This window comes from Urtica dioica, chromosome 12 (genome assembly GCF_054948205.1).
Source record: "Urtica dioica subsp. dioica isolate 48M chromosome 12, U.dioica_male_clone48M_v1_H2, whole genome shotgun sequence".
NCBI classification, from domain to species: Eukaryota; Viridiplantae; Streptophyta; class Magnoliopsida; order Rosales; family Urticaceae; genus Urtica; species Urtica dioica.
Genome location: NC_142767.1, coordinates 13,867,346 through 13,879,782, shown reverse-complemented (window position 1 = coordinate 13,879,782; position 12,437 = coordinate 13,867,346). Strand labels below are relative to the sequence as shown.

At 37.4% G+C, this 12,437-nt stretch overlaps 2 protein-coding genes and 1 pseudogene across 2 annotated transcripts; 1 reads left to right on the top strand and 2 right to left on the bottom strand.

The window, feature by feature from the left end:
* The first annotated feature begins 4,036 nt into the window (after positions 1-4,036).
* LOC149379336 (epoxide hydrolase 1-like) lies at positions 4,037-4,736 on the top strand. Its single transcript, XM_089603990.1, has 3 exons — positions 4,037-4,164; positions 4,337-4,499; positions 4,548-4,736. Exons 1-3 carry the CDS (start codon positions 4,037-4,039, stop codon positions 4,734-4,736), a joined length of 480 nt encoding a protein of 159 aa, XP_089460116.1.
* A 406-nt stretch (positions 4,737-5,142) lies between these two features.
* LOC149379335 (large ribosomal subunit protein eL18y) lies at positions 5,143-6,816 on the bottom strand. The gene is made up of 4 exons (XM_089602560.1): positions 6,617-6,816; positions 6,396-6,524; positions 6,129-6,311; positions 5,143-5,530 (listed from the first exon to the last, which is right to left on the bottom strand). Exons 1-4 carry the CDS (start codon positions 6,707-6,709, stop codon positions 5,372-5,374), a joined length of 564 nt encoding a protein of 187 aa, XP_089458686.1. The 5' UTR covers positions 6,710-6,816; the 3' UTR covers positions 5,143-5,371.
* Positions 6,817-9,497: 2,681 nt separating this feature from the next.
* On the bottom strand, positions 9,498-9,993 carry LOC149379334 (chlorophyll a-b binding protein 40, chloroplastic-like; annotated as a pseudogene).
* Between the last annotated feature and the right edge of the window lie 2,444 nt (positions 9,994-12,437).

Genomic DNA, 12,437 nt, shown 5'->3' with positions numbered 1-12,437 from the left:
ATATGCTTCGTTATGGCATGGAAAACAGGGTTCGAAGCCAGTGAAGTTTCTCCTATATTGTAACACTAGATCAATATAGGTGAGGCTTCAAGATAGATTACATGCTCAGTAAAAAGGGACTGAAGCCACGCTATCTTTGATGTGACTATCGATAGAGCTCAAAACTCTGAACTAATACTTCTTGTTTCTTTGATGACCAAGCGATGAGGTTTGAGCCAAGAAAAATAGGCATGCCATTCGTGGATCTTCTATCATCGAGATTAGTTGCGCAGTCTTCATCTAGAAACGCATAGAGGCTGAGCCTTGGAGCAGGTGTGAATCGAAGATCATTGTGAGAGGTATTGGCTGACCAGTCTACATCATATCAATCGCTTGCACGCTGACCAGTGTTTTATGGTTGGAGATTATAGGTATTGGCTCAACAATTGTTCACTGCAAATGAGATTTATGGCCTTGTCATAGTGAAGTATTGTAATGAGCCAATTTTGCTCCTATACAAGGAAGGGTGATCAAATTCATCTTCGTCGCTTTTCGGCAACTTTGTTCATGAGAACATGGGAGTTGGACTCGAGTTTGCCTCTGACATATTGGTCTTTGACAAATATCACGTAAGTACTTTTCTTTGAGTGATGTTGATCCTGTATCATCTCTGTGAGCTTCAAATCCCAAAAGAATACACTATTAGCTTGAATGACATGTCAAGGTCTGAGATTGCTTATGACCAATATTTCGTCTACATATACAAGAAGGTAAATGCATTTTGCATTCTTCTTGTATATGAAGAGTGAACAGTAGACACTGAGTGAGTTAGTGAATCCCCGTGTGATTACTGTAGAGCTAAGCTTATCATACCATGCCATTGGTGCTTGTTTAAGCCCATACAAGGGTTTATGAAGTTTTCACACATTGTTAAGTTTGGTTTGATCAACAAAGCCCATTGGTTAGTATGTAAACAACTCCTCCAAGCGTGCCATTGATGAAGGTATTGTTCACATCCACTTGTTTGATATCCGAGTTAAATGTGACTGCCAAGCAAAAAATGACTTTGAGTTTAGATTGTTTGACCCTGCTTCAAAAAAGTACATACATGTAGTCTACTCAAAACCACGTGACTAGTCTTGCCTTAATCTTTTTGAGAGACCCATTTGCATTTTGTTTCACCTTGAAAAACCACTTGATTGACACTATAGTTGTTGCTTGCTCTGTAGGTAGTAATGACCACGTACGTCTGATTATCCTATAAAGCATTGAATTCCACACCCATAGCAGCTTTCGACAAGGGGTTAGACAAAGCATCACATAATTTAGTAGGTTCATTAACAAGATTACATATCTATGATTCAACATTAAGAGTTTTTGGTATGGTGATGCCCGCCTTTTCTCTAGTCAGCATTGGGTGAGAGTTTAAGGTCACTAGTTGGCTTGGCTGATTTGTGTGTATTAAATAGTCATGATGTGGGAATGGTAGTACAATATGTAGATGACTATTTGTGGTCAATGACTCGGGTATGTTGGAGGTTTATGTGTCAGGGTTGTTGTATGTGGTCATATTTTGGGAGGCTAAAGGTGACATTTTTTTAGTTTGTGTATGATGTTAGAGATGGCGAGTTCACATGAATGTTGTGAGGTGTATGTGTGTTGTATGTCAGGTAAGAGAAAATAAGAGACATGTTTAAGTATACTGGCTAACGAGAGACAATGTTTGTGTTTAAACCATAGGAGAAAGAGATGGCATCTAAGTTTTGCTTAGAAAACATATTATTTTAAGGAAACACAGACGCATAAAAAAGAACTGATCTAGCAATGTAAATTTGATATGTTGGATGGAGACACCTGTAACCTCTATGAAAAGGACTATACACTAGAAACACACACATTGATGATTTGTATCTAAATTGTTCTTGATGTAAGGTCTCAATAAGGGAAAACATACACTTCCAAAGACTTTAAGGAAATTGTAATCCACCTTGTGTTTGAGAAGAAGTGTTTCAAAAGGTGACTTCTTGTGTAGGGTTTTAGTTGGTGAATAGTTTAAGATGTATATAGAGGTGAGACAAGCATCCCACCAAACTTGTATGTAAGTAAGGCAGTGGATAAGCGTGTGAAAGCCATTTATGTGATATGCTGATGTGTTTTTTTTCTTCTCAAATCTACAGTGTTTTTGGTGGGTGTGTGGGCAGGGTGCATAAACACACTCCTAGTGATATGAACTCGTCATAAGGCGTTCTTCGGAGTTCAAATTTGAGATGACCGTCTATCAGAAGGTTCGAATATAGACAAAGTTTTCGTGCTCGAAACCTTTGAATTACGACGGATCAAATTATGCCATTACGGGTTGCGGAATGCTCATCGATGAATCGGATGAACGGCACAATAATTTTGAGCACAAATTCTTGATGAGTTCTAGAGTTAAGATAATCCTCTCTAAACATACAGACACACTTTTTATATCTTTCAAATCTGCCCATATATACTTGAGTTTACAAACCTATTTATAGATAAGATAACCTCCCCCTAAAAACACTAATACATATTCCAATTCAAAATAACATAACCACAAATTAAATAACAAAATAAAACCCCAAAATATAACTCCCAGAAAATTAAACCCATAAAGCAAAAGGCAACTAAATACATGAAAGGTTACACATACAAACTTAAAGAACAAAACGTCTCAAAACACACAAAAGAAATAAATAAATTAAGGTCCAAAATATTATTCAGGGCATGGCCTTTCTTCTTAACCTTGTGCTAGTTTTGAAGTATTTGCACAAGTAGTCTATATTCCCCTCCCCAATATGTTTGTAGAGTTTGACTTTGGTTTTGCACTGTCTTTCAACATAGGTCATGAATCTGGTAAATATTGTTGTGGTTTCACTTTTGATTTTGAGAGAGAAAATCGAAGTGAACCTAATGTAGTCATCTATAAAACGTATATAGTACCTATAGTCATCTAGGGAATCCATAATTCAGAGCATATACGTTCAAATGGAGATGTAGTGTGTTTCAGTAGGTGAAAATGAAATTTGTGCATTTTGTCAATGACACGATTTGAACAAAAATCAAGTTTGTTTAGATGATCGGTACATTTGGCAGGTTTGAAAATCCAACCTGGAGTTTCTTTTGATGTGTAGCCTAGGCGTTTATGCCATGAATTCACATCTGCAACACTATAATTATTTGACGTATTACACACATTTGGTTCAAAAACAGACTGAACATTAGTTTTTGACACATAATTGACAACATCACAAGGTTTAATCATAGTACAAATATATTATACATTTGTGTAGGAAAAGGACTACAATCGAAAAAGAAAAAAAAAACAATAAAAAAAATAAAAATAAATTCCAGTAAGAGGTGAAACTAGAGCTTGAAAATTTGGATTGAGAGGCACTGCAAGATTTGAAAGATCGAGCTAGTAGAGTCCATCTTTAAGTGCTGTAACCAACAAGATTCTCAGCATAGCCTTGTCCTTAATGAGACATTGATCATTGTAAAACTCAATCAGAAGATGATTATCTCGAGTGAATTGAGATATACTTAACATTTTTTTTTGTTATATTAGGTATATCTAGAATGTTTTTCAAGAGCAAATTGTTTTACTTTATTTTTACGGTTATATCAATGATATGTAAAATGGGAAGAGATGAACCATTACCGGCTGTGAGCTAGTTTTTTTTTCATGTAATGTGACTGATGATCGAAATTAGAGAGCTCTGATGTGACATGGTCGGTTGCATCGTTGTCCAGGTACCACTCCTGACTCACTTGTTCGTCTTAACTGGTCGTTGTGTACGCCTGAGCATTTCAAGAATGATGCAGCGAAATTTTTTTGAAGTTATATTGAGGCGAGCTTTGAGATGATGCGCCTTGAAAGTTCAGATCAATGCGTTGAAAGCACTTGCTCGCAAGTGTCCTACTCTGTCACAAAGTTTGCATGTAGGTCTACCATTATCGTGTCCACTTGAGCGTTCTTCTCTTCCTCTTTTGTGTGAGTTGTTGCGGCCGCCATTTCCACCGTGACCACAGCGAAATGGAAGATTCTCCATCAGAGTGGCAAAAGGATCCGAGACGTTCACTGAATTTTGCGCCTCGATTCGCATTTCTTGAGATTGAAGTGCGAATTGTGCATCTGGTTGAGACAAAGGATACGTGGGACTGGTGAGATGCACAATTTTAGACTCATAATCAAACTCGAGACCTCTAGGAACATACATAATTACGTCATCGTCCCTGATTACTGGGCCAACATCCTTCAGCTTATTAGTCCAATATTGCTCGGCAGAATTTATCAATGACGCTAATCAAATATTATTACAAACTTGTAATATAGGACCCAGGAGTCGAGGCTCCGCAGTTCTTTGCCCTCTTGGCTCTCACAACAAGACCGAGACTTCAACGCCAATAAATTCAAGAAGACAAGCTTCACCGGAGGGCTGAACTATTTGAGCGCCATCGAACGTGACTGGAACACGTATCCTCGTTTAAGGAGGATGGTGAGAATTTGTTATAAATTATTTTCGGTTTTTTTTTTTTTTGTATAGTGCAGAACATGGGAGCACCCGGATGCGTGGATGGGAGCTCAAGTAGAAGTGCAAGTGAAGTTCATAATAGGCGATCTGGACTACCACATGCCCGGAGCCAAAGAATTCATTCACGGGTTTAAGCAATTTGTGCTGTATTTGAAGAAATTGGTTGTCATGGAAGGAATTGCTCACTTCATCCAGTTCTGATCTGCTGAAGCTTGCGCGGCAAAACCCACTAATATTTGTTTTTACTGTTCTTTAACTAAAATCCGCAGTTCAGCATGGACTCGTATCAGTTTAGCCACGTTCTCGATCTCTTCACATTGTAGTTCATGAACACTTGTTGTACATGTTTACAATTTCATTTTAACGAATTTTCTCTACTCGAGTTCTTACAATCAAACTATAGGTATGAAATTTGGCAGCCTTCAAACCACGTCATGTTTAATTAAAATATATGGGCAAGTACTTTCATCCTAGATAAAATTGCTAACTACTTTCAGAACTCAACTTACATACATTCATCTTCAACGCATTTAGTTACCTGTGTTTGCCAATTGTTTCAAGTGTTCATTTTTCAGAGAAAATATACGCTTATCAAACAGAGGGGAAAAAAATTAAAAGATGCCACGTATCATTAAAACATTTCTAAACTTTTTCAAGAAAAATATAAATAGACCATGCGGGTCAACAAATAAATTTTCCTCAATCTGACAACTTCTCAAAATCAAAAAAGGGTATGAAACACAACAGTTAAAAACTAGGCAACACTCAGATTGTTCCGACATGAGTAAAAGAGAACCAAAACTAGAACCGCAGGCACTGTGACAATTCCAAAGAGCCTAGACTCTGAAACCTCGGCTGTTTCTCTTACCCCGAGCCTTCTCAAACTTCCTACCTTTAGACCGAACGTAGGGCTTGCTGTGGCTGTGAGGAACTCCAGGTGCCGGACCAAAGTGCTTCACGGCCTCCCGAGCATTCTTCGGACCCCTCAACAGAACCTGGGTGTCATTAAAAAAAAGTATTATTATGGGTTACTACATGATTTGCTACAATCTGCTTTTATGTTAAACTGCTCACTTTTCAAAGCAGAATCTTTCACAACTACACAAAATTCCCAGTACTAAATTCACCTCATTCATTGAACCAGTCACTTAACAGGAGACTTAAGAGCGCACTCAATTTTAAGTTGGATGGTCTCAACTCCAACTATACAACTATACAACCTTCGTAACGGAGTTAACTCTTAATAATATTGAAGTAGGTTTATATTTCAAAACAACCCTAAAAACATATTAAGTTGTTAAAAGTTTCAACATAATATTCAAACTATTGATATAAAAAAAATTACAAAAAAAGTCTTGGTAGAGATAAAATACTTCATTTCTAGACTGTAATATAGTAATATACTGCATTTTGGAATTTGTAGCTTGCGGTTGGAAATGGTCTCATAAATTTCAATACTTGGCTAACCCATTCTAGCCAAACTAGCTATATCATTCATAACACTTCAAATTTCATGCGGATTGATCGAAAGAACAATAATTCATTATTAATCACAAAAAGAAAACAGGAGCAAAATTTATCAAAGATAGGTACCGTGTTCTGGCCGAGAGGAGCTCTGAGAGCGAGCTGGTCAAAGGTCAAGCATTCACCGCCGGCCTTCTCGATCCTGGCTCTTGCGGTCTCCGTGAACCTCAGAGCGGTGACTTTCATTGCCGGAACTTCATAAGCCCTAATATCGTCCGTCACGGTCCCAACAATCACGGCAATCTTTCCTTCCTATAACACACAAACCCATAAAATCACCAAGACTGTTTCACAAACAAAAAAATCATATCAGCTTAAATAAAATGAATAGCTAACCTTGCCCTTGGTGTAACGAATGAGCCTGGAGAGAGAAAGCGGAGCTTTGTTGACCTTGCTCATGAAGAGCCTCTTCAGGATCACCGCATTGAACTTGCTACCGGTCCTCCTCACCAAAAACCTGTAAAGCTGAAGATCCAAAAAGAAAACACAACCGGTTGAGATTTTCAGTAGATTACGTCACAGTAAAAAAAAAAAAATAAGTAGTTGAAGAAATCTACCTTGACGAGAAGCTTGAGGTAGATATCGTCGGACTTTGGGGCGGTACGCTTCGAGCTCTTGCTTTTACCTCCGGCGACCAAATCGATACCCATTGCGGCTGGTTGGGAGCGACGAGTGCTTGATTGGTAAAGAGAGAAATGTGGATTCTAGGGTTTTTTTATGGCATATGTAATATATTGGGCTCACTTTCGTTTTTGACGAGCCCATTGGTTGGGTCACTAATATACTAAAATGACATGTGAAATCCCACAGATACCTCCGATTTTCACATTTCATACATCTTATTTTTTATCCCTTAAAAAAATATCTTATTTCTAAAAAAATTAGTTACTTTTTTCCTTGTTTTAAACAAATTATTAAGAAAAATAAAATTAAAAACTAAAAGAACTTAGCTAAACTAATTACAATGTCAATTTCAACAACAATGTAACCAATATTAATTAACTAATTATCTTTTCAATTTTACTTTCAATGTCCTTAATGACTACAAATAAAAATTAATTAAGTAATTAAATTATTTTCAATTTAAAAAAATTATAACTATGATACGTATTGTTGGTGCTGGTTTCGTCCTATTGGGACTGAGTCACACATGTGGGCCTGAAAGAGCTTAGGCCAACCTCGAAAACACTAGCTGATGGGCTTCAAAGGTTTGTGAGACAGCACTTAGACATTTTACCTCGATGGCACCTCATTGAAAGCCACCTCGGAATAATTACGAAGACATGTGCTGAGGTGACGAATACCTCACATCGGGAACTCAATTCTCAGGAAGCCAATGACAAGGATCGATGAGTTCAACGGTTAAAGACGTAGAACGAGTCATGCCGCACAAAGAAGAACCACGTGGAAGAGGTTACAAATTAAAAAAGAGACGTTATCTTCATTTCACGTGGGAATGCATGTTCAACACTACGTGAAACGAGATCAAGCAAATAGAAGAAATGATGGAGACGTGACATCAAAGGCAGCGGAAGACGTGAGACGTGAATCAAAGGCATAATTGATCCCTCAAGCACGCCTATTTACTTTCTCTATTTCAATTACAACTATTTCACATCTCCATAGTCACTTTTCATAAACTCCGAACCTTTCTTAAGATATTTGGTCTGATTGAGCGCCTTGGATTCCTCTTGTGCCTCAGCTTATTCAAAGTACATAGTGGACATTTTCTCATCGCTTGCAGGTCGTACGTTTTATTTTCTCATAATTGAAAACGAGAGCATGATATGGAGGCCTCTTGGTCTCGCCATGGGTGGGCAAGATCAAAAGGGGTGTCGCCCTTGTAGAGGTGGGTCTCGTCGTTGGGTGGCGAGACCTGCTCGGTTGTGATACCCACTGTAGGTTGGCCTCGATTGTGACACTCTATCATTTCACTTCCTACAAAAAAAATCTAATTCGTTTATACAATTAATGTATTTTTTTAAGCACACTTTGAGCATCAATTTCTCATTCATTATAGTTCCGATTTTGACAAACTTATAACTAATATTATACCCATTTCCGCAATGAATAATAATACGCTGGAATTATCCAATTTTCTTGAGTGGACCCAACTCAAATCTCAGCCAAAAATCAGCTGCTCACAAGATAATAAATACTATTTATTATCCATAATCTCCACTTTATTCCAACATTCGATTCTATAGTTCTCTCCGATGAGGTATTTGTATGTGTGACTGAGCATTATCCCCCCTAAATCGACTCTTGAGGCCAGTCTAGAGGGTTTTGTTTTTTAAGTGCTATATTAATTTGTTCGTGTCTCTTAGATGTATATTTCCTTATTTTATGAGTCTTTTTTTAGTGTTGGGCTTTTCCATTAACGTCCCAAAGCTTCAAGCATGCATTATTCAGAAAGAAAATTTTGGGTTTTTCACGGCTTTATTTTCTCGAGCGTCGGCTTCAATTTTTTTAATTAATTAGCAGATATCAAACTTGAAGATGTGATCCTCCTTGAAAATAATTAAGTGGCTTATTAGAGCAATTCCAACCCTAACACTAAGTTTTGTGATGAAATCACACTATTTTTTGTGTGTATTTAGTACCAAATTTTTTTTCAACTCCAATCACAACATTAAATTTCATACTAAAAATATTATTCTTCATTACTATGTTATTAAAATCAATAAAATAGTACAATAAAGTTGGTTTGGCAGTGAAATTGCTAATCAACTAAAGCTAAAATAATATAAAATTCTTTTTTTCTTTTTACCGTGTGATATAGTAACACACTAAATTTGGCGTGATAATGTACCCACACTTTAGTGTTGTATTTGAAGTGTGATTGTGGAAGATTTTGCACTATATTTGATGATATATGTTGTGGTAGGAGTTGGCCTTAATTTTTGGGTGACCGATCTTATTGTTGTCCTTGGGTTTCTAGGAATTTATCAACGGTTTCAAGAAAGGGACACACTTCGGCAAATCCCGCTAGGAATCTTATTATTGCACTTTAGTCCTACGCTTTAAGTCTTAATTTGACTCGTCTCGTAAATTTAATATAGTGGAATTCTAGATCTTTTAATTTGTTCATTCTATGATGATAAAAAAGAAAGTTCTCATAAACAGTAGGATAACACAGAAAAGTGCAATAATAGCTTGATTGATTGATCCCATGCACATTTACATGATTGACGCGAATACAAGGCATATATGAAATTATGAACACTAGTGTGAGTCACTCTCTCCCTACACGTACAAGTGAAAGAATTTTTAGTCTACTTTCCGGGGCGAAGTTGGTGGCGAAGGCCCAGGCGTTGTTGTTGACGGGGTTGGCGAGGTGGTCAGCCAAGTTTTCCAAGGGTCCCTTGCTGGCAGTGACGGAGCCAGCTAAGGCCCAAGCCCCCCCTCAAAAAAAAATTTTTTGCACTTTTTGCCCATTTTAAAAAAAAATTACATTTTTTTCCCTTGAAAATTTATACTTTTGGCTCAATTTTTATAAATTTTTTACAATCAAGCCCCCCCTGAATTTTTTTTTTCAAATTAGCCCCCCTGATGGACTTTTCTGGCTCCGTCACTGCAGTTGCTGGTGACGATGGCCTGAACGAAGAAGCCGAACATGGCGAGCCGGCCGTTCTTGATCTCCTTGACCTTGAGCTCGGCGAAGGCCTCTGGGTCTTCGGCGAGGCCGAGGGGGTCGAAGCTGCCGCCGGGGTAGATGGGGTCGGTGATGTCTTCGAGGGGCCCACCGGCGATGCGACAGTCCAGCCGTGTCCCACCCGTAATCTCCCGGGAACTCGCCGGTCAAGTAGCTCGGGCCTTCGCCGGTCAAGTAGCTCGGGGCTTCGCCGGAGAACGGGCCAAGGTACTTCACTCTGTCCGCTCCGTACCACGGGCTGCCCGATGACGAGCTCACCTTCGCCGCCGTCTTCCTCATCGACACTCTTCCGCCGCCGGAGCCACCTCCACGGCCTTGCCCGCAAAGGCCGGGGACGAAAGCGACATTGTTGAGCAGAGTGAGCCATTAATCCCACGTGCTGAACTATTTGAGAGAAATAGCCTCTTACTCTTATACTGTCTTCTCTTTTTTCCTTGTTTTGGGATGGCGAAGAGTGTTTGAGTGAATTCAGCATGGTCTTGGTCCGTATTCATACTGCACAACTCCAAACTAGCTTATCATCTGCGCTATCTTTATCTACAATCTCATTTGACTCTACAGATTTATCAATTCCTAACTCATCTCTCCACCAGATTTCAGGTTCATTTGTGGACCTCAATCTCTCGCAAATCTCCGCATTCCACGTGGAAATTCGGGATTACACTGTTCTCACGAATATCTTCCATACGTGATACGTCTCTCCACTTCTTCACAGTTTTCACGAAGTAAATTTTATTAATTTCAACATTATAATAGTGGGGTCCAGGGGATATGTACGTCAAGTATATGCTAGTGGTTTCTCTCTCCATTTTTGCCTATTTATTTATGGAAAAATATCACAGATTTATAGGTATCTATTTTATTCTATTGGATTATTCTGTGCTGAGGAAAAGAAAAAACAAAGTGAATTGTTCTATTATTTATTGCCACATTGATCTAGATCTCTACAGATTTTTGTTAGAATTTGATTTCTTATATTAGCTTTAGTGACTTTTATGTCCTGAAATTTTGAATACCTTTATATTCCTATTTAATAATAAAATATTTTGAATAAAATTTGATGAAAATATTTTTTGGTCAATTTAGTGTTTTATTATCTATATGTATATTTATATATTATTATCTAATACACGTTGTGTTTATGTTTGTATCAATTTATTGTGTATAGATGACAGTTAAAATCCGTCATGGAATCTCTCTTTTGTACTAGTGTTTCCACGTTAATTCAAATATTTGATCGGCGTCGTAGTAAGGCAACTCAGCATGATTATGTCAACGAAGCTCAAGTTCATCATCAAATGGAAAGTAACTTGAGAAACAAACTATAGCTCAGAAGCTAAGAGCAACAACCACCCAGCATAACCGAGAAAGGACGTCGTCACCGTCACAAAATAGCCAAACACGATAGCTATTACTTAGTTAGTGATATGATCGCGATTTATCCAAGATAAAATGTCAACTATAAAAGACAAACGGGAAGACAAAAATATGATGTTCTCAAACACAAACACTCGCATGAACATCTTATCGGCATCTCATTTCTACACTCTATGGTAGATCGGACAATGTTTAGAAGAACTTCAATCTTTGTATCCAAAAGGAAAATGGCATAGCTCAGTATGGCATGTTTTTCTTTGAGCAACATTTCCGCACGCTTGAAGCGATTCGTCGCTTTCAATTTTGTGAAAATTTGAAATTGTCACTTAAAAATTACAGTTACAGTTTGTATAAGATTAAAACCCTAACATGTTATTCTCACAACGCATAGTAGTTCCTCCAAAAAGAAAAAAAAAAACTCAAGTTTCTCCAAATTAGAGGGTTGTCACTCGCCCCTATGGTTTTCGTCAACACACCGCGCTAGCGCGCCAAATCCTTTGTTTTTCTAAATTTTTGATTACCCATCTTTAAAGCGTTTTGGTTAGATCTCACCCAAAGGTTCAAATAGCTCCAAAAATTACCATGTAAACCTGTATACACAAGATTAGGCACTCAACAACTTTTTTTTTCTTTACCTTAGAGTTTTAAAAAAAGTTTGGCTAGTTTTGCTTAAGCGTTTGAAGAAGAAACAAGGTCTTTCGATGATAACCTAGGGGTGATCATCTTCGTCGACTTGAATAGTTCTTCCTTTTCCCTTCTATTTACTTCATCTCTTTTGAGATTATTGTTGAATCTCTATTTTATTGAAGAGGAGTTTGTTTTTACTTTCATTGCGAGTTTTGTTAATTTCAATTATTGTATGCTTGATTGTGACTAAGAATTCATTTATGGGCTAAGCAATGCATAAGGTTGTAGATAATTGCTTGTTTGTTTCATTTTCATGGTTTTTTGGTTGAATTATGCTTGATGTTTTTTAGTGATTGATCACCATTAGAACTGTTATCTAAGATTATTTACTTATCGAGATAGAATGAATTGTCATGCTCACATTTTAATCATCATTGTTAACCTAGGTTAGTAGAAAACTCTAGGGGATTGTGTAATTATTTGAATACTCATTCTTAATGCATGGAGTTATTTTAATAAGATTAGATGTTGAGAGGATAATAGTTAGTCAATTTCATAGGTTTACTAAACACTCGAGATGAGCTAATGAATAGTTGATTGAGATTAGATTAGCTTCCATAGAAATAGATTTGTTTTGACTCCATATATATATATAATAATAATAATAATAAAAAAACTACTACCTATTTGGATTCGGTGAAATTGAACCCTGGTATTTT

What these genes read in the sequence shown, in the direction of transcription:
- LOC149379336 (XM_089603990.1), top strand. Translation starts at nt 4,037, where the DNA reads ATGGAAGATTCTCCATCAGAGTGGCAAAAGGATCCGAGACGTTCACTG. An exon ending in ACAAAGGATACGTGGGACTG is followed by an intron (nt 4,165 to 4,336) that starts GTGAGATGCACA and finishes CTTGTAATATAG; the next exon opens with GACCCAGGAGTCGAGGCTCC. An exon ending in ATCCTCGTTTAAGGAGGATG is followed by an intron (nt 4,500 to 4,547) that starts GTGAGAATTTGT and finishes TTTTTTGTATAG; the next exon opens with TGCAGAACATGGGAGCACCC.
- LOC149379335 (XM_089602560.1), bottom strand. Translation starts at nt 6,709, where the DNA reads ATGGGTATCGATTTGGTCGCCGGAGGTAAAAGCAAGAGCTCGAAGCGT. An exon ending in TTCGTTACACCAAGGGCAAG is followed by an intron (nt 6,312 to 6,395) that starts GTTAGCTATTCA and finishes TGTGTGTTATAG; the next exon opens with GAAGGAAAGATTGCCGTGAT. An exon ending in CTCCTCTCGGCCAGAACACG is followed by an intron (nt 5,531 to 6,128) that starts GTACCTATCTTT and finishes AATGACACCCAG; the next exon opens with GTTCTGTTGAGGGGTCCGAA.